Source organism: Opisthorchis viverrini (assembly GCF_000715545.1).
Source record: "Opisthorchis viverrini unplaced genomic scaffold opera_v5_16, whole genome shotgun sequence".
In the NCBI taxonomy this organism is placed as follows: domain Eukaryota; kingdom Metazoa; phylum Platyhelminthes; class Trematoda; order Opisthorchiida; family Opisthorchiidae; genus Opisthorchis; species Opisthorchis viverrini.
In genome coordinates this window covers 2485465-2512981 of record NW_008751672.1, presented here as the reverse complement: position 1 = coordinate 2512981, position 27517 = coordinate 2485465, and the positions used below count along the sequence as shown (strand labels likewise).

The 27517-nt window shown below is 44.9% G+C and overlaps 1 protein-coding gene across 1 annotated transcript in view; it reads left to right on the top strand.

Moving 5' to 3' along the window:
- T265_01519 (hypothetical protein) overlaps window positions 1-27517 on the top strand; it is a gene marked incomplete at both ends in the record, with an annotated part of 55128 nt that overhangs the window by 25976 nt on the left and 1635 nt on the right. Inside the window, 8 exons of the mRNA XM_009165560.1 lie at window positions 3016-3183; window positions 6190-6331; window positions 13005-13110; window positions 15342-15716; window positions 17169-17339; window positions 18876-19168; window positions 22049-22360; window positions 26116-26437. Coding sequence (XP_009163824.1) covers window positions 3016-3183; window positions 6190-6331; window positions 13005-13110; window positions 15342-15716; window positions 17169-17339; window positions 18876-19168; window positions 22049-22360; window positions 26116-26437 — 1889 coding nt within the window. The remainder of the gene's footprint in view (window positions 1-3015; window positions 3184-6189; window positions 6332-13004; window positions 13111-15341; window positions 15717-17168; window positions 17340-18875; window positions 19169-22048; window positions 22361-26115; window positions 26438-27517) is intronic.

Below are 27517 nucleotides of genomic sequence, written 5' to 3'. Positions count from 1 at the left end.
ATCACAACCGATGGCATGTAGGGCTGAGATTATGGCGAGGGAATATTCATCAGCACCATACTTCTGCTTCTTCTCATTCCACACTGTCTCTCCACGCCCATCCGAGACTATGCTGACGTCTATTACAGTTGCACGGCGATCTCGAACATCGATTAGGTAAGGCTTCTAGTTTTTCCATGAGGAACGTGATTTAGGATTTGGGGCTGGATGCTTCATCGCCGAATATATACAATCGTAGTTCCATGCAAATAGAGTAGCTGTCTATCAGGGTTTGTAGGTAGGTAGACCTCGTCGGGGTTGTACCATTACAAAGGCAGTGAATGCCTTTCATTCTCTATATACACACCCATTCAAATCTTCCTGACAAGTCACGCTGGAACATTCGCAAGGGCTGGAATGAAAGCCAACAACACTAGTTATGATCCTGAATGAAATTAGTCATGATGCAGCATAGAACCAGATTATATAGGCGCGAAAAGTCAATGTGAGGTACATTGTACGACAACGTAAGCTACGGAGAAGTGGAATTTTCGGGTCAAATGGTTGGAAAATGAAGAGTAATGCACAAGACGATTGACTTTTCCATTTAAAATGTCGTTACTCGGGGAACCAGTCACGTGATGACGCTACTGGTCAGCCGCTAGTGACCTAATGGTTTAGTCTCTTGTTATAAGAATGGAATAACTGCACGTTGCTCCTCAGCTCTTTAGTTTAGACAGGAGATAAGCTCCTTTGAAAAATCCTCAGTTCTCCTCACTATGAAATAAACGTTTCCGCTCTGCTTACTGGACTGGGGCAAGATGGCTCAAGTGGTTAGAGCGCAAATTCACTGACCGCAAGGTCTGTGGTTCGAACCCGACCTCTGCCTCTCGACTTCCCCTGTCTAGGCTTGGGCAACCTGGCGATATCCCAGCCCTCGTGCAACCTTCGGGTTGCATGGCAGTTAGACACCGGAAGGGTGCTACGGCTGAACGATTTTTTTTACTGGACTTCATTCTTCTGCACGTGCGATAGTGTAAGCATACGGTTTGAAATGAACGGAGTGGCTAGGCTGTGTTCCACCGGTGACAGCGGTATTTGCGTCACTTGACAGCCGGGGCTCGGTGTTGTGTTGTGCTCCGTACGCAGCTCCCTGTCGGATGGGATGCACCATCTCTGAAATCCAGTCTGACCTATGCTTTTCTTTTTGGCATGGTGGCAAAATGTAAACTCACGGAGGTATAGATGAACTTTTCTCCCGTAAAGGCACTGAAATATCTATTATGCTTGAAAATAACGCACACTCATGTGCTCGACGTCGGTCCGAAAGTGTCTGCATGACACATCTAGTATGATGTACTGAGGAGAGTTCGCACAAGAGTCCTTTTATAGTTTATCGGGCACAACTACGAAGATGAAAAACTTTCCCAAGTTTCTAGTTTTACGATGCACAGTTCGGCTAATGTACATGATTGCTCTGGTTGTAATAACCACGTCCGAGAATGGTTACTTTCCGGTATTAAATTCGACGTTAGCATGTTACGTTTCAGCTTGCTGAGAAATTTGTCGCGGTTGTTCAGCGTCACCGAATATGATAAATGTGTCATGTTCATACCGAATGTACTAGTCTACATTACCAGTTTTCTCTCTAGACCTTTTCTTCAATTATTCATGAAAATATTGTTTGTAAAGGATGACGTTGAATATGAACTGCACGTTTTTGGTACATCGCTCTAACAGGATGTGCAATCTTTCCTTGGGAATATTAGTGATAGAAAAAATGGCCGCATTTCCAATCAACGGGTTCTGGTTTAGGGATGTAGAAGTACAAAGACATTGAATGTCTAAAGAGACTAGCCGGCACTATTTTCATCTTTTATCTGCTCAACGAACTCAGCTTTTCAGCATAGATTGGCCTCGATTATAGGACGAAATCAGAATTATTCCTGCAGCTATGGTTGCAAAGATGCCGTTTGATGAATTGTTGGATTTTTCCGAGGTATTTGCTCACATTGTTTTGAGACAGGAGTAGTCGAGATGCTTGAACTAAAGAGCTTCCGGCTAGTAGGCTTGTAAATTTACCCATTTTTGTGCGAATAGGTAGGTTGTTTTACTGGGCTTGATGACTTTTATCCATTTAAGTTCTCTCAACAAAGAGGGAGAGTCCATTTGTGAGGGTCCCACCTGTTAGATACTAATAAAATAACCGTTCAGCTGTAGGTCTCTTTCGGTGCCTAGTTGCCATGCCAACCGAAGGAAGTATGAGGGCTAAGGTACTGTCAGATTGCCCAAGTTGAGACAGGAGTAGTCGAGATGCTTGAACTAAAGAGCTTCCGGCTAGTAGGCTTGTGCCTTCATCACTGACCTACCTCGATATTGCTGCATATTGGTGGTGTGCACCATTGAGAAATCGAATGAAATAAACCTTCGACTTCAATCTTGTCATTTGGTTATGTTGTGTCGATGACGGATTCACCTTAACTGAATACACGCGATGGCTACTTGCGTGAACACTGCTGAGCTTAGTGAAGATGCCTCCCTGACGTTCAGCATGTTTAGTGTAACTTGAATCTCGGCGAATAAGATAATGCCACATCTGTATTCAGCTGACGAAAGAACATTATTAGTCCCCTGTTCCAACTCACACGTTACATACCCACGAAACGATAGTCCGTGGGATTTCTGGATGTCCGCATTTGTGGGCATCAATGACAACTTCCAAGAAACTCAACTGACCTCTAGTCGCACCATCAATAAGTGGCACTCTGGCATGCCAAAGTATTTTTGGTTGTTCGGTCTATTTCATTGACAAATCAGAGCTTGCTTTGAGGCCTGACAGATCTCACCACCCAGTGGCCGCACCGATCTCGTTCGAGTTAGGCTTACTAACCCTTCACAGCATCCAACTGGGGGTGTTTTTTGGGTGCCGGTTTTCGCTTAGCCGGGGGAATACCTTGTCAAAGCAATTTTTCTATTTTTGTAATCCTTCTATTACAATTTCACACTGTATTTGTTTTCATCTCTCCACTTATTTAGAGTATGTGTGCGTGTTCGATGGAATCGGTGGTCTCAGAAGACACAGTTGGCGTAGTTTCACCTTTTCGAAAACGATGTCTACCTATTCCGTGGTGAAACGATGCCTGAAGGCCTTCCACTTAGCTGGTACGCCGGAGATCTTCAATGTATATGAGGTCAACGATCGCGGTTAGTTTTGATGTTTCCATTTTGTGTGAACTATACACAATCCCCGTTTGTCGTTTCTCTGGATGTCGCAGTTTCACTGAGCGCGATGTGCTGTGCAAAACACGCGCGCCTAGGTACACAGCGTTAATATGGTGTTGGCAGTATACCGAAGTATGGGCAGCATGAATGCGTTAATTAGCTGTAGATCGGGTGACTGTCGATTTTTTCCTTGAGCTTGGCAATTTCCTTCCAGGTGTTTCGTCAACAGTCTTCGGGACGGTGTATACTTTCTCCGACACAACTCGTGAACAGATCAATCAGAATTGCAAGGTTGTCCAACTGTTAAATTTTGTACTTACGCACACATCTTACAAGAACGTATGAGGCATATGACCTCGAAGTTTCCATCACTAGATGCGGGTTGGCGTGAATTCCAACCTGGCTGGCTCGACTGCTCTCTTTTTGGAGGCAGACTATCTCCAGCGATGCGCAAAAGTAGTGACCAACCCACTTCGCGCTTCTCTTAGAAGCACATTACTATCTTGGGGACAGTACTCCATGTGAATGCGCAGAAAATCTGCAACAGTTCCAACCAATAAATGAATGTTTTCTGTCTCTCCGATGGATACTGGCTAACAACCTAACTATGAGGTTTTGTGTTGCGGTACTGTCAGAAGTACTTTCTGGATGTCCCGTCTTAACAGTAATTACAGCAGCCAGAAAGTATCTTTTTGTTTTTGTTTGGTTTCTTGGAGGGTTAGCGTTGATTCATAACTCCGAGAAGTCCCACACGAACGGTTTTGTTTCTTGTTGAGGAAAGCACCGTACTGCCTTGGCAATACTGTAGCTTTACAGGGAAAAGCTAATGGGCTCAGTACTCAGCCCCCTCTTGGAGCAATCCTCTGAGTGCCTCGATGTTCGAACAGGAGTTATTTCATCTCCACTCTGGGGTGAGATGTTTGTACTTTTGTCTCCTGTCCGATAACGATGCGTAGGATTCAGTCTACAAAAAATCTGAATCATCAAAACTCCCTCTTCGAAAGTTTTCCCTCTACGTAGGTTTCTTGTAAAGTGAGAGTACGTGGGAATCGCAAAAATCATTGCTCCATACGAAGGGTTTCTTGGGCATAGGTTTCCTCTAGACTAGTACCGCCTTCTAGTTGAGCAAAGCCAAGTGCCTCGTATACTGTACCGTGTACGTCTGGCGAACTCTGGCGGTGAATGGAATCCAACACAAACCAATGTGGCACTTTTAACTGGAGACGAGATATTCATAACGCGGGGGTTTAATAGAACTATTAGTGTACTGTTGATGATGTCCATAATACGAATCAGAAGGTATATATGCACTAATAAGAGTTTTTAGTATAGTTGACAATAGTGAGATGTCACACGTATAAAAATGAATACAATGCAAAATGGGAGCAAGTCAAAAGAGGAACTTATCGTCTGTGAGAGTTCCTTGGTGAAAGTTCGGACGGCGGGAACGTGTTTTCTCCGCAGTTTGGCTGCTACATGTTTGTCCGTGGACTTGTGGAAAGTGGTTGACTTTCTGCTCCCCTCGCGCGCAATCACGTGTGTGTATTGGACCGAGTTGTAAGTCTATTTATTGTGTGCAGTGTGAAAAGAGGGGTGTCCCTTCGTGTTTCATGCTTACACGAACATGGATACAACTTGATTTGAAGCTCGTAAGCGTTCATGGCGCGTGACTCAAGTGGTAGTCGAGTGAACAAAAATGGGTGAGAAGTTGTAGTGTACAAGTTGTCGACTAAGGTTGTAAGTGGGACAGGAATTGTCACGTGGCTTGAGTGTTTGTGACGCGTGATCTGATGAGTGGCCTCTACGAATATTCTCCCCTTAATGAAGGAGAGAAGTAGGTGCTGATGAGATGGTAGCTGATGCTCGTGGTTGTGAGGTAAACAAAATAATAGTCTATGTGGATGTACTAATAAAATTAGTTCCAGGGGTAAGTAGACAGGAGGGTAGCCGCTACAGAACCAGTACACTTTTTTACGACGCCTAGTCATTTCACGTCCAATGGAGCTGTCGTGAATGTTTCTAATGCAGTGGCTAATTGTGACTGAACTAGTTGCCCATAATCTGCTTGAGTCGTTGCACGGTAGCCGTGTCGCGGCTTGTAGATCCGATTAATGATTGCCAGTAATGACTAGTCTTTTCCCTCACTGAGTCAATTTAGTCTCCGTAGCTCCTGTCCACGATGTGCCTGTTTGTGGGCTGTATAGTCAGTCTTGTTACATGTGGCTTTCCATAAACGAAACCACGCAATCTCGTATATCCACCCACGGTTTATTTCTGCAAATTTTGTTGTCGCCTCCGTTTTTTTTTAAAAATTCCGCCCCAAATGCTTCTCCGAACGGGAGAACGTCATGTGAGGTAATCAGGTCCTATCCTTGTCATCCATCATCCTTGTTTTCATTATCACCAATCAGTACTATCGATTCTTTTCTGGGAATGATACGGATGCATTGATTAATATGTACTGTTTTGCAGTGACTGAGAATGATTGATTTCTAATCATCTCCCGCTAATGCGGACACTGTTCATTGAACATTCATCCGCAATCTGTGATAGTTTTGACAGAAAACACATAAATCTTTTTAGTGAAACTTGATGGGGCGGAGATATGTCATCCATAGTCACCTGCCTTTTCCATAATAAATGGTAATAAAACCCTTCAGAGGCACTGTTTATAACATTAGTTAAAAATTTACCACTGATTCCACCCTTCTCGGGGCTCATGGCGTATGACCCGGATTTCCATCAATCTCATGTTGTAGTTTACTACCACGCTTGAAATCCTGTTTTGCGAATTTTCAAACCCCTAATTTCTCACTCATTAACCCATCTTTCGGAAACCCAGGATTCCGTTTACCGCCCTTTATTCAGTTTCCAATTGTTGCTCACCACAAATCTATCTTGATGGAACAAATTAAGAGTGAGGTTTTCAAAAATTCCAATCATTCACTGATATTCTTCCGTTTCGGTTCGCTTTTTCGTCTAACCCAGACGGACGTGAAAACAAGTTGAACACGAATGTGAATTTTCGCAGTCAACTTCTGTTTGATGCGAAACAGCCCTCCATCGTTTTGCGTGTGAAAGAACCAGAAGAAACGGAAATGTTGATCAAAGTATACGCAGGGGATTTGAGGTGAGAACTATGTCGTTTGTTGGTTTTGACCCACGCTCTTTGTTTGCCTGTCCGTTTTTGAGCACTTGGTCCAATAGATTCCGGACACTTCAGATCATCGTACGAACATAAATCGACCATGAGTCGACCCAACTGTGGTGCAGTTAAGTTGTTTTTGAACATCTACTTGATTTGCCAGCTGAGGCGAAGCTTCCACACTAACGGTGTTCGGTCAACCGACGGCCTCAAGTATATTAAATTCGTTGCAAACTACACGCACACGCACACTGGGTTGGCACCTGGAACTTACCTGACTATCGACTTTCACACCGGTAATTTTGTACCGATCCTCCTTTTGAAGCTGTCCGGGATAAATCGGAATTCGAACTAGGGGATCATTCGGTTTGGTCTGTTTGGTAGGTGTCGCGATGATGCTACTAATACTAATACTCTTCTATTACAGTAACTTAACACCGAGACGAGATGGCTCAAGTGGTTAGAGGGTGAATTTACTGGCCAGAAGGTCCGTGGTTCGAACCTGATATCTGCCTCTCGACTTCCCCTGTCTAGGCTTGGACAACCTGGCAGTACCTCAGCCCTCGTTCTTCCTTCGGGTTGTATGGCAGCTAGGCACCGGAAGGGTGTTACAGCTGAGCGATTTAATTTTTTTTTAATCTTTAACTTAACACTTCACTGCGCGTCTTATCCAAATCACCCGGGGTCTGAATCAGTTTCTGAATCTGCTTCTTCCGTCGAACTATGTCGCGCGCAGGATCGATAATACCACATTCAGTCTGTGCTCAGTCGTATGTTTTACTATCGGAACACATTTTCGTCGGTATAAACCCAAGACACTAGAGCTGAATGGCGAACAGAACGCACACAGTCAGACCCAACTGTTTTTTCCGGGTAGTACTGAAGAGTTGTATACAGCGATCCGTTTTTTATCGGCTGTTTAAACTGGTTTTAGGATTAGCGCTTTGTTCGCAAGAGGGGTCCACACTGTAAAACGAATCTGGCATACCAAAGTTCTCTCTCTGAGAGTTATTTTTTGTTTGGTAGTTTCCCTTAAGTAGAAGTGGTGTATCAAAGTGGCCTGAAACCGAATGGATTCTGATTAAAAATGTGCACGCCTGTCTTCGCTGAAAGATGAATCACAGAAAAGGCAAGCATCTGGCCTCTCCTAGGCAAGTGGTGACATTGCGGTGATTAAAGACTAGTACATCAATTGATGATGGTTATCTGCACAGAGTATACAGTACTCTTCGACAGGATGCGAACATCTTTGTATTACTTTCTCCTTTTCACCTGTTTCTTTGGTACAGGTGGCTGGATAGTGACTGCGTCCAGCAATCGGGTGGATCACGTCGCTTCACGCGCAAACCCTTAAAAGCCGAATCGTTCAAAATAGGGTTTATCAAAAGATGCGATACTATGAGTACAGTAATAAAATAATAAAATTGTACAAATCTCAAATGGTGGGCCCATACCAAGTTCTATACACCAAGTTAATTAATCCAGGTTCCGAAAGGATAGCACACGATACGTCTGCCCTACGTTCACACCGAGTCAAGGGAAAAAGGCCACCAGGTGGCCATTGGTTTGTTCGCTGAGCTGGATAATTTGAATGCAAACGTTTCATCACCAATCGAGGTGACATCGTCAGTGCGTTGTTGTGAGGCGTGGTGGTGCGTGGTGACGGGTTGGTGGTTGTGTCAACCACCGGTTGGCATCTACGCTACCTGAGCTACCGAAATTTTCGTCTATGGAGGGTCACAAGGTGACGTGGTTGTATTGATCCAGATGCGTGATGTCAGGTCAAAAACCTCAGGAGAGGTGTAGACACGCGAACAAAAAGTGAGGGATCTCCTTGTATAGAATAAGAATAGAAGAAAAGAATCAACACCCCACCCCCCAATCTTCACTAGTCTATTCACTCACCGTGCGTAGCGAAAATGGTTTGATTGCACCAACCACAAACATGTACCTTAATTCACAACAAACACCTGGGGTGGGTGAGCATCGGATAGTCATCTGCTTCCTTCAGCAGGCATATGCGACGGATATCACGCCTAACGACGGATATCATGCAGTGCTCACTAACACCCATCGAACGTGGGCTTGACCTCCACTATAATGCCCTTCACACGGCGGCCATGACTTGGATTCTCCACGTTGAGTCTCCAACTTTAAGGTTCCGATAGTTTCGCATCCGCTTATGCCGCAAAAATGACGTATGCTGTTGAGTAAAACCTTATGGTAGAAAGAGAACTAGCAGAGAAAGGAGACCTAGGTCTAGCCTACCACAAACATCCAAGTTACCGACAACTCCAACGGTTTGTCAGACAATCTGGATTGAAACTGAAAGCCTGAACTTTGCTGACCTAGGTTAACCATCTTGTCGTTCAGTGTCTCCGACCGATTATACAAAGTCGCATACGTCTCATCCTGGAAGACGGACCGCGTAGACAGCCCCCAAGCTTCTGCTAATCTCCTTCATTCCCTTCTCCCACATTGCATTCTGTCCCCCTCCAGGTTTCCGCCACTCTGAACTAGGCACTGAATGCAGCATCAATCTTGTCTTGCATAACACGTGACTCAGTTACCTTAGCTTGGAGTGTTGGATGCTATCTTTGGGCGAAGTATTAGCTGCTTCACCAAAACCCGTCTTGTGATCACCTAGTGGCGAATCCGCTGATTCCAGCGATGGATCTGAGACATCGGTCGTCACGGCGGCCATGACTTGGATTCTCCACGTTGAGTCTCCAACTTTAAAGTTCCGATAGTTTCGCATCCGCTTATGCCGCAAAAATGACGTATGCTGTTGAGTAAAACCTTATGGTAGAAAGAGAACTAGCAGAGAAAGGAGACCTAGGTCTAGCCTACCACAAACATCCAAGTTACCGACAACTCCAACGGTTTGTCAGACAATCTGGATTGAAACTGAAAGCCTGAACTTTGCTGACCTAGGTTAACCATCTTGTCGTTCAGTGTCTCCGACCGATTATACAAAGTCGCATACGTCTCATCCTGGAAGACGGACCGCGTAGACAGCCCCCAAGCTTCTGCTAATCTCCTTCATTCCCTTCTCCCACATTGCATTCTGTCCCCCTCCAGGTTTCCGCCACTCTGAACTAGGCACTGAATGCAGCATCAATGGAATGCAGCATAACACGTGACTCAGTTACCTTAGCTTGGAGTGTTGGATGCTATCTTTGGGCGAAGTATTAGCTGCTTCACCAAAACCCGTCTTGTGATCACCTAGTGGCGAATCCGCTGATTCCAGCGATGGATCTGAGACATCGGTCGTAAAAGCCCTGAAGGTGTCTCAGACCCTGCGCTCGAAGTGGCCAAGTCTCGCAGTCAGTCCTGTGAGACCCAGTTGGATGCCTGTTTGATTCCACAAGTGTCTCAAATTGGCAAAATGTACCCTGGCCTTTGAGATTCGTGTCACACTACCGTATAGCGTTCTACAGCAGTCATGTTTTAAAGACTGCAGTATGAATTCGCAATTTATGAGCTCGAAGCATGTCCCGAAGGATCTTAACATCGGGATTTCAAGGACGCTTCAGTGTTCATCAGTGACAAAAATAATGGGGAGAGTGGGCACCCTTGTCGGACAACACAGGTGTGCGAATACAAACAACGCATGATATTCACGAAGTTCTGCATGCAGTCCTGTTGCCCAAGCGTGTTTAGAAGAAACAACCGGCCCGCAAAATCCAACGCACACTTGAATCCAAAAAACACCAAGATTGTAGGGTGCGTATACGCATATTGTTGCTCTAGCAATTGGTGGAGTGTGAAGATATGGTCAGCATAGCCTCTTCCAAACAGGAGTCCTGCTTGCTGTTCTCGGATCCCGCCTTCACACGACTTTGCAAGACGACGCAAAATAAGGAACGCAAAGAGTCTAGTTACGACATTTAAGCTTACTGCACGAAATAACTTGGCCAGGATGCGAAACGTTCAGGAAGCTTTAAAAAGTGAACTTCCTTAGTGGATACACGAAAAATCAATTAGTTTCTTCCTCACATCCTTATGTTTAATGTCAGACTGGCTTGGGATAATGGCAATTGGGTGTTGGGACGTACCTCCGCACTTACACGTGACTCAGTTACCTTAGCTTGGAGTGTTGGATGCTATCTTTGGGCGAAGTATTAGCTGCTTCACCAAAACCCGTCTTGTGATCACCTAGTGGCGAATCCGCTGATTCCAGCGATGGATCTGAGACATCGGTCGTAAAAGCCCTGAAGGTGTCTCAGACCCTGCGCTCGAAGTGGCCAAGTCTCGCAGTCAGTCCTGTGAGACCCAGTTGGATGCCTGTTTGATTCCACAAGTGTCTCAAATTGGCAAAATGTATCCTGGCCTTTGAGATTCGTGTCACACTACCGTATAGCGTTCTACAGCAGTCATGTTTTAAAGACTGCAGTATGAATTCACAATTTATGAGCTCGAAGCATGTCCCGAAGGACTGGATGACTTTGGTCAGCTTTCCTAGGGATGTTTGCACTTCTCACTTTTGAAAAATAAAAACAGTATTGTCTGGATATTCCAGGTCCACAAGATTCTTGCTCGCATAGATCTTTATATCGGGATTTCAAGGGCGCTTCAGTGTTCATCAGTGACAAAAATAATGGGAAGAGTGGGCACCCTTGTCGGACAACACAGGTGTGCGAATACAAACAACGCATGATATTCACGAAGTTCTGCAGCATATCCTGTTGCCCAAGCGTGTTTAGAAGAAACAACCGGCCCGCAAAATCCAACGCACACTTGAATCCAAAAAACACCAAGATTGTAGGGTGCGTATACGCATATTGTTGCTCTAGCAATTGGTGGAGTGTGAAGATATGGTCAGCATAGCCTCTTCCAAACAGGAGTCCTGCTTGCTGTTCTCGGATCCCGCCTTCACACGACTTTGCAAGACGACGCAAAATAAGGAACGCAAAGAGTCTAGTTACGACATTTAAGCTTACTGCACGAAATAACTTGGCCAGGATGCGAAACGTTCAGGAAGCTTTAAAAAGTGAACTTCCTTAGTGGATACACGAAAAATCAATTAGTTTCTTCCTCACATCCTTATGTTTAATGTCAGACTGGCTTGGGATAATGGCAATTGGGTGTTGGGACGTACCTCCGCACTTAAGGACTTTTTGGATGCCCCTCCCCCACTACTGGCTTTACTGTGCTCCACAAATCAGCCACAAAAGGCTGTCTGGCCTTTTATCCTATAACAAACTAATCCCACTAATCATCATTTCAGTATCCACACTGCCCCATTCTGCTTAGATTGTTTGTGTGTATGTATGAAACGTCGTATGCCAATCCCTACCACGGTTGCGGAATCTCTTCTTACTCACAAGCAAACACGAGTGACTGACTTTTCTTACCGTAACTCAACCAACCGGCCAATCCTCTGGTTCGTCAGGTACGGGGAAAGCGGGGGTGGGACGTTGTAAATTCACAATTTCTGAGGATTCAGACCTCCGATGTCACATGACCCCTCATTTTCTTACCGTACTACATTTCATGTGGTTAATGGACAGCTCATTTCGGTGAGCTAAGTGTGGTTTGACGTCTTTCTTTTTCGAATCGAATGGGACAGCAGTCAAACCGAGCTTCCTGTTTGAACGTGTGCTTCTAATTGCTTGTTCTATTTTCGGTAGGCCCCAAGTTCATTTTCCAGTTCAGTCAGATACTGGACAGAATTTCTCGGCGAGAACTCCACTGGGATCATCAACTAGTAGCAATATCTTTCAATAGCTTTACCCAAACCTAGAAAGGACATCATCATCATTATTCTGAAAGTCGAGCAGCACTGGCGCCACACAGGCTGTTTCTTACTTCCCACATGTTTTTTACTCGGTTGCAGTTTGTTCGCTTTGTCACCTATATGTAGGCGTGGAAAGCAACGCTGTTCTTCCTAGGCGATGGATTGATTTGCTGCGATTATGAACAAGCCGTCAGAATGTATTTGTCAGAAACACCTACTACACATTCAGAAAACCATTTTATAGTTTCCTCGTCGCGAATACATTGACTCCTAACCGAGACTCGGGGTATGGTTTTCTAGTACTTGAGGAGGCTTCGTCTAGCTGAAGTGCGACGAAACTGCCCACACTGTGAATTTGTATGTACGCTGTGAAGTTTTCCCTCCACAATTATGATAGACGGACCTTCGAGACTACCACAGGAAATAATCGGCCTTCCAAGACCAATAAAATGCTCTACGACCTCTGGCCTCTCCCTGCATTGAATTGCTGCACATCGCTACTTTTTCATGCAACCCCCTTACTGATGCCTGGGATAGGTAGTCCGCTCCGTTGGGACTGTTTGTACTTCTTCGATTTGCAGAGTCAGAAGAATGTCATCCACACACACATGCCATGAGGTATGTGTACTCGAGTGCCGATTTTTCCATGATAAGCCTAGTGCGGAGAAAGGCAAATATTCAGCCGAAAGTTTTAACCCTCCAGTATGCAGTCTGAGGATGTAAGGTGGGAACCTTGGCACGAATACCCTTTGGGAAGAGCCAGTATATCCCAATTCCAAATATGTAGATATCCATTACAGTTCTCTTGAAATCTGCACTAATTGTGTCCTTACGGTTTTAAGGTAGCATCGATTTCCCCCAGTTTTTATGTTCCTCTTTCTACATCAGTTGATGGACGTTTTTTCCCTCTCAATTCAGAAACATTCTTCCTCCAAATGCATCGGATTACGAGGAAGTTTGGATTGACCCAAGTACAACTAGTGCTGACTGTCTGAACACAGCGTTGGAGAAGTTTGGCTGTGGGGTGAGTGATCTGGTTTGCTTAACTTTTCGTGGCATTTGGCGATATGAGCGCAAGCTGTTCTGGGTTAAACGGGTACCATATACCCTCTTTTCTTTTCCCTCATTTTTCAATCTATGATTAGTGAATTGTCAAATCAGCTATTTATTCATTAATTCACTCCCTCACTCATTCACGTGCCTGATGTACCTTCTGGATTGACAGATTTATATCTAATTCTCAAAACGCCCAATGAATGTCGTAGCGTCCGGAACACTAGATTAATAAGCTACCAATGAGCATGCAAATGAATTAGGCGTCGTGTGCATCCTATGGACGTAGGACTGAAAAATCAATCCTCACCATAGTGCAGTATGAACCCAGGCGACATGCTTCGGCCATTTTCGTTACAGTCGCTTATCCATTCACCATCCAGATACATTTCTAATTATTTGCCACCTTGGAACCATGGTTGCTGTGATGCAACAACCATCAATCTATGTATGCTTTCAGTACATAGTGAGGGATCATCCACAGTAAGATTTGCGAGCCTGAAGCAGTACGCTTCAAATAATGGGGAAGCTACTCAACAGTAGGAAGTAGTTCAAAAATACAGCCAGAAGAACATAATTACATTTATATCTTTGTAATGTACTACTCATAAGGTTGCTGAAAATCCGTCGACAGCCCACGACCGGTTTCGCCCTTTTTGAGGCTCATCAAGAAACACTTGGACACCATGAAAACGACGCATAGGTAATTGCTTGTGTTACTTTAGGGATGTAGTTCACACAAAAGATCGAAATTGCCGGTTATATCACTCAAAGTCCGGATTTCGCATGGGTTCAGGCAAGCGAATCTCGGTGGTAATCACATGGTGGCTAGACATACTGTTCCACTCGTGTGCGGTTTATGTCTGACAATAATGAGGTTGTGCACGCTGATTCTCGGTTCTGTAGGCTGTTAAAAGTAGGTGTTGCTCTTGCCTACTAAAGTTCGAAGATACTGAATGCACAAATGTGTAGTTTTTCCCAACATCTGTAGTCCGCTAAGACCATTGTGATTTACGGGTACCTATTTTAAGACGAAGATCTAATGGAGTCCGATTTCTCACATAGCGACCCCCCTAATTGGAGAGAGAATTCTCATCGAAAAGTTCATTCGAGTCAATCGCTGAGAGGATGAGTACGCGGAAGGTCTTGATATCACTTTTGATATATCCAGCATTCAGATGATAGGTGTGAGAGGCTTGGCACACAAGGTCGGATGGACAGACGGGCACATTGCCGCGAGATCACCCCCCCTCTGCACTGAAAGTCGAAAAATCAGCGCAACTTTTCCATTTGTCAGGTATCCCTTCCACACCATTTAACTGAAAGTCGAAAAATCAGCGCAACTTTTCCATTTGTCAGGTATCCCTTCCACACCATTTAACTGAAAGTCGAAAAATCAGCGCAACTTTTCCATTTGTCAGGTATCCCTTCCACACCATTTAACTGAAAGTCGAAAAATCAGCGCAACTTTTCCATTTGTCAGGTATCCCTTCCACACCATTTAACTGAAAGTCGAAAAATCAGCGCAACTTTTCCATTTGTCAGGTATCCCTTCCACACCATTTAACTGAAAGTCGAAAAATCAGCGCAACTTTTCCATTTGTCAGGTATCCCTTCCACACCATTTAACTGAAAGTCGAAAAATCAGCGCAACTTTTCCATTTGTCAGGTATCCCTTCCACACCATTTAACTGAAAGTCGAAAAATCAGCGCAACTTTTCCATTTGTCAGGTATCCCTTCCACACCATTTAACTGTTCAAAGTGCTGTGTAGAGCGATGACCGGGAATTTTTTCGAGGCTTTTTCAAGCGTTCCGACCAGCGAACGTCTTTGGCTAGTACACGTGTTTGACTCTCATGCCGGAGACGTCAACAAAACCGCTGTGTGTGAACGCTACGCAATCGGTTGTCTTCGAAACGCGTTCACCTTTCACGCGTTTATTGATCATCTTAAACAGAGTAAAAGCGCGTCTGACGGGGCCAGTACAAACGCCCTGGCTACGCATATATCTCCAGCGCCAGTTAAAACTTGGCAGTTGGAGAACAGCGAAAAATTTGAAAAGACACTCAAAATTCTAGTAGTTCCTACTTGCTTCCCTAAGATCCTTTCGGTGGTGATCGCTGCTCTACATTGATGGGACCAGGGCATCAGCGGAGCAACAGCACCCAATCAATGAACTCTCCCTTTTACTTTCATTAATAGCACCTCGGATCCGACGACTGTTATTTGAGCAGCGTATGTATGGACCGACAAGTTTACGAACGAAGGCTGGCTGACGATGAACTACTCGTTCCGTTCTTTAGCCAACTTCGTCAAGAATCTGCTCGCACCTCCCAACTCACTCGTCTAGAGCTGCGCTTCGTTGTGGACGATGCTGCCGGGTCGCATGCGGTTTCTTTGTTTGTGGGAAATTTAAAGGAGAATCTCTCACAACGACTGTACGAATGCATATTGTTGGAGAAATTGGGCGAGGAATATCGGTGGGATACGATTGATGCCATATATTACGAGAGTGGCTGTCTGGTGCTTACCTACAGAGCGAGTGAGAAGGCGGAGCGAGCGTACGACTTGTTGAAGGTAAGGTCTCGTTTTGTCTTCTGTCAGACCCCCACCCGATTTGTTCTTCGCATGCGCCGAAATGGTCACAGCTGAATGATCATGATTAATTTTCATTATATCGAATGCATTTTTTTATGTCCAGGCAGTCCTCTCTAGGTTTGCTCTACCTGAGTGTATTTTTGAGCTTCTGCCTCCTTCCAATGTGATGGCGGTGAAATGGATCAAGTGGTTAGAGTGCGAATTTACTCACCGGAAGGTTCGTGGTTCGAACCTGACCTCTGTCTCTCGACTTCCCCTGTCTAGACTTGGGTGACCTGGCAGTATCCCAGCCCTCGTACAACCTTCGTGTGGCATGGCACCTAGGCACCGAAAGGGTGCTACAACTGAACGAATGTGATGGCAGTTGTGCATCAAAGTGACCAATTCGGTGTTCCCGGAAAACATCTCGGGTTCTCAAGTTCACAGTTACTCAGGTAGCAACCCGCACTGTTATTCAATGGTGACTAGCAGTCTACCATGACGGGGGTAACCTACGTATTCGGTCACCATGTGGAAACTAACTTCCGTTTCCGTTCCGACCATTCCAATTTCCCTCATCCCGCATTCCAAACACGTTTGTTTTGTCGTCTTGGCTATTGGTTGACTGTCTCATTTGTTAGTACCTGGTTGTTATCTATGCAATATGTAAACAAGGCTTTAGTGTCGCTGCTTCACAAAGTCTGTGATTGATAAACATCAATAACAACTCTCTTTTTTTCATCAACACCTTTGTTTCGGACTTGATTTGTCCCCATAAGCACCACGTCTTGGCACCCACAGTGATATTAGCGTCTTTACCCCACTGTCTGAGGAATCAGTGCGTCAGTGCACTACTTGATGTATGGATCGTTCCACGGGTCTGCCAAACGATCTGTAAATAGGGTGTCCAAGCAGGTAAGTTTCTGTTCGCCGGACAAGTTGTCACAGTACCGACCCGGCGCAGTCCGTTCCAGAGGCTTCCGCCATTGCCATAAGTTCTCAACTGGATGCTTCACTTTAAAAGGCCGAATGGTATTCAGCAAAAGAAATTCACCGGCAAAGACTGACCAGACGAGAGAGAGCACAAAAACACAAATTATAGACAACGTTGGACTAGATTCACAGCCCATTCTTTTTATCTCTAAGTGTTCGAATTTCTCTTTTCCACATCTGAAGTATGATCTGTTTCGATTACATGAGATTTTGGAATGTGAGGGTTTTCTGCTGTTATTTCTGGACACATTGCAGCTCCCTTTCTAACCCTACCGGGCGTTTGTAAACATCTATCGTGTCTCTGCCTAGTACGATTGTCTCTCCAATACGACCGCAATAGATTGTTCCTCAGAGTTCAAGACTCATGTTCGAACAACTCAAGTTGTAATGCATTGTATAATTGCTCGTACTTTTGGCAAAGCAGCCACCCACATCTGCTTTTTTTAATCCCCATTTCAGGATGCTATGTTGATGGACAAGCAGCTGACCGCATTGTTGCTGCCCACAATACACCCGAGGCATCTTCCAGAGGGAGTACAACCACTTCTGGTCTTTGTCAATCTCAAATCTGGTGGCTGTCAGGGTCTGGATTTGATTGTTGCGTTTCGCCGTCTACTTAATCCCTTCCAGGTGTGACCTCTGTTTTTCTCTTTTTTTTGCTGCTAATGTCGTTGCCATTATCGACCTTTTTACCGTGTCAAATTTCTCCTACCGGTTTGTTCTTACACAGGTTGGATAGTTAGTACTTGAGCAACTCGGTAGGTTCCCAGTTTGACAAGCCCGGACAATTAATTTGAACCGCTTTCCATCCCCCCTTCGTGAGCATTAGTCAGAATTACTTTTTCCCCTGTACTGCATGTCGACCACCGTCCATGTTTTGTTTCGTCCTTTACTTTTCGCTTAGGCAAGTGGATCTTTAGCCGTAATTGAGTGTTAGTCAAACGGAACTCATTCATATGTAGGGCATGTGTAAACTAATGCCCGTTGAACACGTCTCAAAACTGCAGTTTGACATGTCTCCGACGACTATCTAAGATTTTGCTAACTAGCTCGTGGACCCCGGTGGTCGTGTTATCCGGGGCAAACGAAAGCTGAAATTCACTCTAGCATGCCGATGGTTTCTGCAGTCTTCCTTTTCACACACGCTTGACTCCTGCGCATGAACTCACTCTTTCCCGCTTTATTCCACCNCACTTCGCTCCTCAACTCTGAGTCTTGCGTCATAAAACTGACGGGATGTGGGATAGCCCGAAGGATAACTGATTAGCTGAGTCTTGACTGTCTGGGCAGCGCCAGCGATGCGTCCAGTACACATCGCTAGCGTGACCTTGATTACAACCTACTTTTGTTTGACTTGGCTTTTTTGGAAACCGCTAGAAAGTTTCGAACTTGCTTTTCATCGCACTGAACTTTCCATCGTGGCGTGTCTGTATCTTGTGCGTGTGTGTGAGCCACGGTACCACAGGGTGAGCACTGGAAGTGGTACTTAACGGCCCCCATGTAGCTGCGAAAAGGGCACCGTGGAACAAACACTGAGTGAGGTTACGAGTGACGCTCACACAATTTCCTCACAAAACAGGACTAATGCCTTGATATCCATGTTTTCTACATGCCATTGTATTCCTGGTGGATGATTCTGGCGGTCAAGGTGAGAAATACACGGGAGTTTTCGGTGAAACACTACCCACACAGCTCCAAATACATTTTTGTGCGTCTTCGAGTTGGACAGTCCCTCCTCCCACTGCCAAGTAAGTCGGACTTTCGGTTCCGAATCCATGGCCTTGTGGATCGCATGGTTGAGTGATAGACTAATCCACGTTTTCAGCCTGAGAAAAAGGTACAGAAACAGCCGATAGCCTCTCCCACTCATCGGCTTTATGCACTTTTTTCATGCCAACTCTGTCTTTCTAACGCTTGTGTTGAGATGCCAGTATTTCAGTTCTTGAACTCAGTCATGTGTCCATCAGTCACTTCCACTGAACCGGTGATCCGCGAACCTGATTCTTTTTTCCGAACTGACTGGCTGGGAGGAAGAGCAACTTCGCATTATTTTGTAGTCGACTGTTACCTTGTGTAGTATGTATGAGCATGGTTTTGACATGGGAGCTCTAACGAATCAGAAACCAAGATCTTCCCATTTATCGGCTTGCTTGATGATATCTTCAGGTGTTCAACTTGGACTACGGTGGTCCCCTCCCCGGGCTCTACTGCTTTCGACACTTGTCTTCGTACAAAATCCTTATATGTGGCGGAGATGGAACCGTTGGCTGGACCTTGTCCTGTTTGGATATTGTCGGCCAGGATGCCGCGTGCAATTCTCCACCGATCGCTCCATTACCGCTAGGTACTGGGAACGATTTGGCTCGAGTACTGAGGTGGGGTTCTGGCTACTCCTCCACGGAAGACCCGTTGAGCATACTAAAAGATGTGGTTGCGGCGGAGGAGGTCCAATTAGATCGGTACGTGTTGACTAAATCACTGTTTAATGAATCGGATGTACAGTAATTCACCTTCGAAGGACTTTTGGCGCATGCCAAACCATCAACATGGTAGATTTGCCTTTTCGTGTGAAGCTGTAGACCGTATCAGCTTACGCAAATTTTTAATTGTCTGCGAACAAGATTTGTGTTGGATGAATTACTGATTGATCACGTGACTGTTGATCTGTTAGCCGAGCTTGTATGCGTCGCCTCATCTCATGTTCGAGCAGCATTACTGCTGCTTGTTGCAAGACGAATGCTCTGTACCTATCGTCGACCAATTTATGAGCCACGCCCAATCAGAACTAGTCTCCTTTTTTGGTATCAGCGGTGCGTAAATTATTCACGATCTATCGTGACAATCGACCCGTTGAATCCGAACTAATGGACTAGGACATTTTCAACTTGTTGATCCCCTTAGGGTGTTGTTTTTTTGTTGAACTGTTTGCAGTGCGACAAATTCTGTGGCGCCCTAAATTACCTGATCTGTTGGAGTGGACAGTGATCAGTGTTTTCAGTCGTTAATCGTTGTGGGTAGTGCGGGGGTGTATCTGTAGCTTGTGTTGTACTGTTATGAATCGAGGCATGCATTGAAAATGAAATATGAAAAATGAAAAATTGATATATGCAAGCTATTAACAGTGTTTACGGTAAAGCTAACCAAATAAAGGGAGAAAACCTGACGCGATTTGCTTTTGTCCAAGTTTATGCGCATTAATCAATATGTGGCGTCGATACTCGATGCTAAAATATCGTAAGTTGATTTGCTAAGAGAATACGCTAACAAAGACGGGAGAAGTTTTGCTCAACAAGATTTGGTTAAACCTATCAAACTCTCGGCCTATCGAGGGGGCGCTTCTATTTTAAAGAAGGATGGGGTTACAGAAGTCAGAGGGTATAGTGGGATCTACATTTTAAAGCTGATTTGATGCAGTTAGCATTCGTGCCATCGAACAAAGTTAGTGCAGATGCACGCATCTTTTGGTGAGATCAAACTCATTTCGGGCAAAAAAGCACTTCGATTTCGCCTGGCGAGACACATCATTAATAAGGTTGCTGAAAAATCCTTCCACGGGGGGGGGGGCGAGATGGACCAAGGGGTTAGAGCGCAAATTTACTGCTTCTCGACTTCCCCTGTCTAGGCTTGGGCAACCTGGCAGTGTCCCAGCCCTCGTGCCTCCATCGTGTGGCGTTGCAGCTAGGCACCGAAAGGGTGCTACAGCTGAGTGATTGTATTCCGTCAAGGAAATGTAGTGCAGTGCGTTGAATATCGTACCAACTGAAACATGGGACAACCTTTGTGTAGCACTTTCAGTTGAAAACTACCATAAACGAGGGTATCATTTGAGTCTCTTGGTAGCACCAATGTAACTTGCAGTAAATGGGGTCAACCAGACCAGTGCAGGGTGTGAAATTGGTTACATAGGTTGGGAACTATACTTTAAAAGTTGGAGTTGAGTGAGGAATTATCATATGACGTGGCTATGGTATCAGTTGCGGAGCTTTAAACAGCATAACACCATCTTAACTGATAGATCGTGTATAGACGGATCTGTGTGTGAAAGGTAACGAGGTTCGATGATTGAGCTCCAGATAGTTCAGGGGTGAATGTGCAACTTACTGACCACAAGATCCGTGGTTCGGACCCGACCCCTTGTCTAGGGTAGGCAACATGGCAGTAGCTCGTGAGCTACAGTTCAACGCTTGTTATTTATTATTATTGGGGGCGATGAAATTGGAAAGGATTCTTCCAGCGCACCCGCTGAGACTTAGGAAGCAATCTATAATTTAACAGAATTTGGGATACACTCAAATGCTCAATGCTGGAAAACGAATTTGGCAGACGGTACCTAGTCTGATTGAGGAAAAGCAAGGGAACCTCCACCTCAGCTCATGAAAGCTGTGGAAGAACAACGAAGGAATAGAAATTGAACTGTTATCACACTATCCAGGCACGACTGCTACCAAGTGAGTATTGAAAGGCGGCATTGAACCAGCCGTAAATCATCAGTCCGGCTAAAAATCAACTTGATATTTATAGATGGATTTATAGGAGGATGAACGTTTTCGAGACAAAGTTTGTAAGCGAATTGTAAGCTTTAGATAACTCGGTGGTTAAGGCATGAACTTATTGACTGAAAGGTTTGTGGTTCAAACTCACTCGCGACATCTCCACCACCCCTATCCGGGAACTCGGTGGTTAAGGCACGAACTTATTGACTGAAAGGTTTGTGGTTCAAACTCACTCGCGACATCTCCACCACCCCTATCCGGGCCTGGGCAACGCGGTAATAGTTCGGTTCTCGAGCTTCCATCCGGTGGCGTGTCAACTGGGTATCCAAAATGTATTACAACTGAACGATTATTTTAATATATTTTCATATCTGTGATGGCAGACACCTATAGTACTATTACTCGGCGACTCACAACGCCGGTTGGATTGGAGGGATGAATTTTCGGGGAAACAACAGTCTCATTTCAAAGTATGATGAGACGACGAAACAATATGAAATGGAAGTCAATTGACAAATTGTGCGAATGAGAGTTGAACAATGATCCCCACATTCATATCGAGTTTGTTGTTATGCCACTTGAATCGTGTACTTAGTTGTATCACTACTGTAGGGAGTGGTTTTTATGTCCGGGTTGGGGGACAGGACACCTACGTCATATATATTCACGGGTACAAGGAGAATTGTATGGGTGGTACATAGATCAACTACTTTATGTCATACAAGTTGGATTCACTTGTCAACTGGGAAGATGCATACCGGCATGCGACCTACAAGAAGCACTAGGGCGATCCAAGCGTGATCTGAACTTAAATCCCTATCCCTCACCTTGATACTGGTCTTGCAGCGCTTGTTTGTCGTCGTCATTATCATCACTGTCTCTAGGCCACTCCTTTATGGTCTTAAACCTACAATCAACCTTTTTTCCTGTCCCACCTCTGTCCCCACTGAGCAGTTGGACATTTGTTGTTCGGCCTGCTGAGGAGTTCAAAGACGAGACCAAGTTGGCACTGGAAACCCAAAACAATGCACCCACAACAAACGAGGAGAATTCAATCATGATCATCATGAACAGCTATTTTGGCATAGGCATCGATGCCGATCTCTCATTGGATTTTCACAATGCACGATCGGAAAATCCGTCTAAGTTTAATAGTCGGTATGTGCTGTCGAACATCATTCTTTTGCTTTCCATTTTTTTCTGTCGGTTGGCGTGCCTCATTTTCTTGCTGGTATACAGTCCTGTTGAACCTACTGAGTTGCGATTGTAAGTCAACGTTAAACGAGAAACGTGCGACTTCAAAACCTATGGCGTGATAGCCCATTTGAAATTCAACATGTCCTGTTCAGCTCATCTCAGCCGACATAACATGCCACCTTAAAACGTTATCTCTCTAGTACAATTTCAAAAATGCCAAGCGAAACAGATCGTTTTAAAGATGGGGATCGACGGATAACTCGGATAGCCCAGTGCACAACTACACGGAGGGGGATCGTTGTTGGGGGGTTGTTATATCATAAAATGGAGCATCATTTTTGTAGATAATACATGGATTCCGGTTTTTTCTACTCGGCCGACTTCCATGATGTGTATAAAAATCACCTCTAAGCGCCGACAGACGGTTGCCGAGGTCACTGTGGAATTGAAAAATTTGAGGCACCGTGAGTTGTTGGTTCAGATATTACAGTAAACTAACCTGAACACCGCTAAAACTGTTGAGCGGAATTCTGTACCGATACCGCTTTACTGCTCGCATTTAGACACTGCGACGGCCAATAAGTCTGTCTCACACGTGATCGCCCAGAATGTCGGGCCAATTGCCGATCCAGCATCCAGCCGAGCTCAGATTGGCCGACCTGGTGGACCCTACAGCCAGTCGTAATCTAGTGACCGCCGGATGCAGACTGCCATTAGCGCAGAAGGCGTCAGGATTTCCATAATGCTTTCGCTCCATATAATTTATATACGCGATGCGTCGCACGTGTTTTTTTTTACCTGGATTTGGGTGTTAATGCACGTTGTGCACCTTTGATGGGGATGCCTAGCTTGGAAGGTTCAGGCTGAGAACTAATGTAAGGCATTAACTATATTACAAAACCATCGATCCCAGGCGGATCTTCATTTTGGAGGACGGTACTAAGTGACCTTATTACATTAGTTACCAAAAATGCTTTCTTTCTGTAAATCGCTTAGTGGGGGTTCGTTCAAAGGCTTATTTTGCAGAAAAATGATTTATTCTATCAGCACGAGAGAAACTCTTACACCTTACGGTGCTTCAATACAAAATGGGGGCGAGATAGCTCGGTTTGTTAGAGCGTGAATTTACTGACCGGCCGATCCGTGGTTCGAATCCGATATCTGCCTATTGACTTCCCCTGTCTAGGCTTGGGCAACCTCGCAGTATCCCAGCCCTCGTGCTTCTTTCGGGTGGCGTGGCAGCTAGGCACCGGAAGGGTGTTACAGCTGAATTTCAAAAAAAAAATACCGAATGTTTAAATCGGACTATGGGTTTGCTCTTCAGAAACCTCCCCGTCGTGGTATCATGTGCCAAGTCATTCATTTCAATGGAGATTTCGTCCTGTCAGTAAGACCAGTGTATGCTGAAAAGCCATTGATCACTTTACAGCTGTTTCTGCTTTTGTGGGAATCACCAGGATCACCCACAGGACGAAATCTCCATTGAAATGTCCAACTCTGCTCACACTACCAACGACCATTCATTTAAAAAGGTAAGGAGTACTGATCTGGAGTTCTCGGAAACGTACCTTTTATGGTAACATCTGCACCGTGACAGTCGTTCGTTAAATGTCTGATTTGATCTGTTTTGTCTTTTCTGTCTTCTTTCGAACGGAAAGGCTGCTAGGCACCGAAAGAATGTTAAAGCTGAACGATGATTTCTTTTAAATGTGTATACCTCATTGTCAATACCGGAATCAACCAGCTTTAGTTTCGAATAGGAGTCCAGTGCTAAGTAAAATGTTCATGCACCCATCTAACACCGAAAAAAGTTCGTCACTTTGCGAATGCTCACCCTTTATTGTTTTGTTTACCGTAGAAGATATTTACTTTCAACCCAAACTATTAAAAGACGATTTTTCGAGTTGTCTAGTTTCAGAACTTGCACAAGATTACGTTGAGTCTTTTCTTCGCTCGTTGTCGCAGCTAGCCCAACTGTTCACGAAAACGGAAAAAACACCACTGCGGAAATTGCAAAAGTCAATATTGTTCTGCCAGGCACCACAGTTCTTTTACACCGTAGTTATATTCGGGTTGAGAGTTTTACGACTGCCTGCGAATTGAACATATTCGGAGTCGTAAACCACTTTGCTAGCTATCACCACAGCCCCTTGATCGAATGAAAATAAGGTCTGTTACCTGTCCGTTTTAGTTGTCATTCCAGCGGCAAGGTCTGTTATTTATACGGTTGTCAGCCCAGGATAGTTGATATTCTTTAGGTAGTCTGTTCGGCCAACTCCATTAATCCGTGTTCCGTAGGTCAATGTTGACATTATCATCATCGACTGCATGACATTAGTGTTCAACACCGATGCTTCACTGCCGTACAACCATGATTTATTTGAAAGCCTTATTGTAAAGAAAAGAGTAAGGGTGGACAGGGAAGAGACTTAGTGCTAGCTTACCACAATCATTCCGAGGTGCCTACACCTCCAGACATTCACTCAGGCAATCTGGATAGAAACTGACAACAAGAATACCACTGACATCAGCTGGAGTGTGATAGGTGTTCGTGTCGCCATGTTTCACGGAACCTGGGTAATGTGGTCCGGAGCATGAAGATAAATAACATATTCCTGATTACCTCAGAAGGAGAACTAATTCGCAGGTTGCGTGATAATTTAATATGAAAATTCGTCACTCCAGGATCCAGTCACCACGCGTTGTGAGTTTTGTGACCGCAGGACAAGTGGTACTGTATCCCGTTCAAGTGCAACCACCGCGGATCGACCTCTCATGACCGAACGGTTTAGTCTTCAACTACTAACCTGAGGGTTGTGAATTCAGATCGCCCTGGAGATAAGCACTGTTGATAATTCCCAACAAGGATGAATGAGCTATACAATGCTCTTCATATTTTCGGCGAAAGCCAAGTTGATGAGTGACAAGCGCTGTCAGTTTTCGGGGTCGGACTTTGTGGCCAGACGTTTCTCATGGAACGCAGGCACTTGGGTTGTTTGGTACAGTCGTGTCGATGAGTTATAGCCCGCCGCATGACGCAAGTGAAAAAACGGTTAGACCACACACCGTCCAACGAACCCCTTCGGGACAGGTCAAAATCGTTCTCCTGTTCAAACATTCTTTTTAGAGGGTACATTTTCCTAATCATACAATGGGATAACCTGTTAAGCACATCTATAACTAACGTCGACTGGCATGTGGGTAGTGATGAACCACCCAGCCGTCTGTGAGCAGCACATTCGTCTGAAGAGGTTCATACGGAGAAGGACTCGGCGAAATGCACTCATTTGCATACCGATTTGACTTTGACGGGAGACTTATTGGAACCCAGCTGAATCTCTCGCTTATGATGTTTCTAAGGCTTGCGTTGACACCACATCAGTTTTTAAACTTCACACTCTCCATGCAGCTTGTGTTATCAGTCTATCAGCAATCGATCTAATAGGACACCCCCATGTCGTTCCATCGCATCTATCGAATTCAGACTTGTTTGTTTTCCTCATATCCGAATCTGTTTTTCGCAAATCGACCATTATATTCATGGTAAAAGAAAGTAGTCGTACCCTTTAATGATAGCAAGATACTTTGCTGTGTACATCACATTGGAGAGTACCTGTTCCACGTATTGTTATCCCTCTATTACGACTACCTGTCTAATGCGACCGAGTTTGTTTGACCTGTTCACCCGCTGCCCTTTTATTCCTACCCCACCGCAGGATCCACAACAAAGGTGTATATTTCAAAATCGGCCTGCGCAAGATGATGAACCGAACCGCCTGCAAAGATTTACACAAACAAATTGTTGTCGTAGCCGACGGAAAGCTTCTCACTCTGCCTCCAATCGAGGGCCTCATCGTGCTCAACATTCACTCTTGGGGTGGTGGAGCCAATCCTTGGGGTCTGGAGAAAGACGACGTGTTCAACAAACCGACTCATTATGATGGCTTGCTGGAAGTGGTGGGCATTTCTGGCGTCGTCCACATGGGACAGATATACTCTGGCCTAGGTTCTGGAATTCGACTGGCCCAGGCTGGTCATGTACGTACATCTGCCGGGACTCGTTGTTTATGTATCACATGTGACCCACATTCATACTTCTCTTTTGTTATTTCAGTTGAAGATCCTCTTAAAAACGGAGCTACCAATCCAAATTGATGGAGAGCCGTTCATCCATCCACCTGGGCAAATCGTGGTACTTCGGTCTGCGCTGAGAGTAAGTGACGTACACGTTGTTGATTTGTTGTGAATTTGGCGTATAAGACGTGGAGTATCAGCGTCACTAATTAAACAAGGGGACCAACGCAAATAGTGACATTGTTTGAGTACATCGTTAACCCGGCATTATGACGTCTACCGTGGGTTGGACCGATAGAACATAACCGTTATTCTGTCCCAAAAGCTTTTCGCATTTCTGTGGACCGATAGTACCTAATGGATCTAGGGTACAAAACCATCAGTAATCGCCGGACCGGATCTCTCTTCATCATCTGGCCAGTAACACCTCTAGTAGGAACTAATTTACATATTAACTGATGTTGTATTAAAAAATTCTGGACAGCCATTTGTTCTAAATGTACTTTTGAATAACTGACATGCCAGATAAAGAGGTAAAGCACCGTTAAATGTCGTCCAATTGTAAAACGTCCAAGTTTTGTATCCATCGTTCAAGACATTGTATGGACCCGGCTACTTGATGAACCTACAGAAGTGTCCATTTTTTCCTGGTAATAATGACCTGATCATGACTGAAATTCCCACAATTGCAAACCCCTGTCCAATAGGAACCAGTCGTAGAACCTAATCAAATGGATGCAGTCTTGGGAAGGTCCCTATTCGGAAGGGATCGACCGAATTCCCAGTTTTATGTGACAGCCCAACAACTGTTATGTCGGACAATTAATTTAGCAAGAAAATGTCTTTTATCCGCTTGCGTTTTAGATTGTTCTCTGTTTACTTGTTAGTTTTCAGAAGTGAATTCTGGAACCAAACATGGGGTGCTATTAGGTTGGTTCGAACTCGCCTTCTCCCGTCTAGGTTTGGGCAACCTGGCAGTATCCCAGCCTTCGTGCTCCCTTCGGGTGTTACAGCTGAACGATCATTATTTATAATTTTACCACT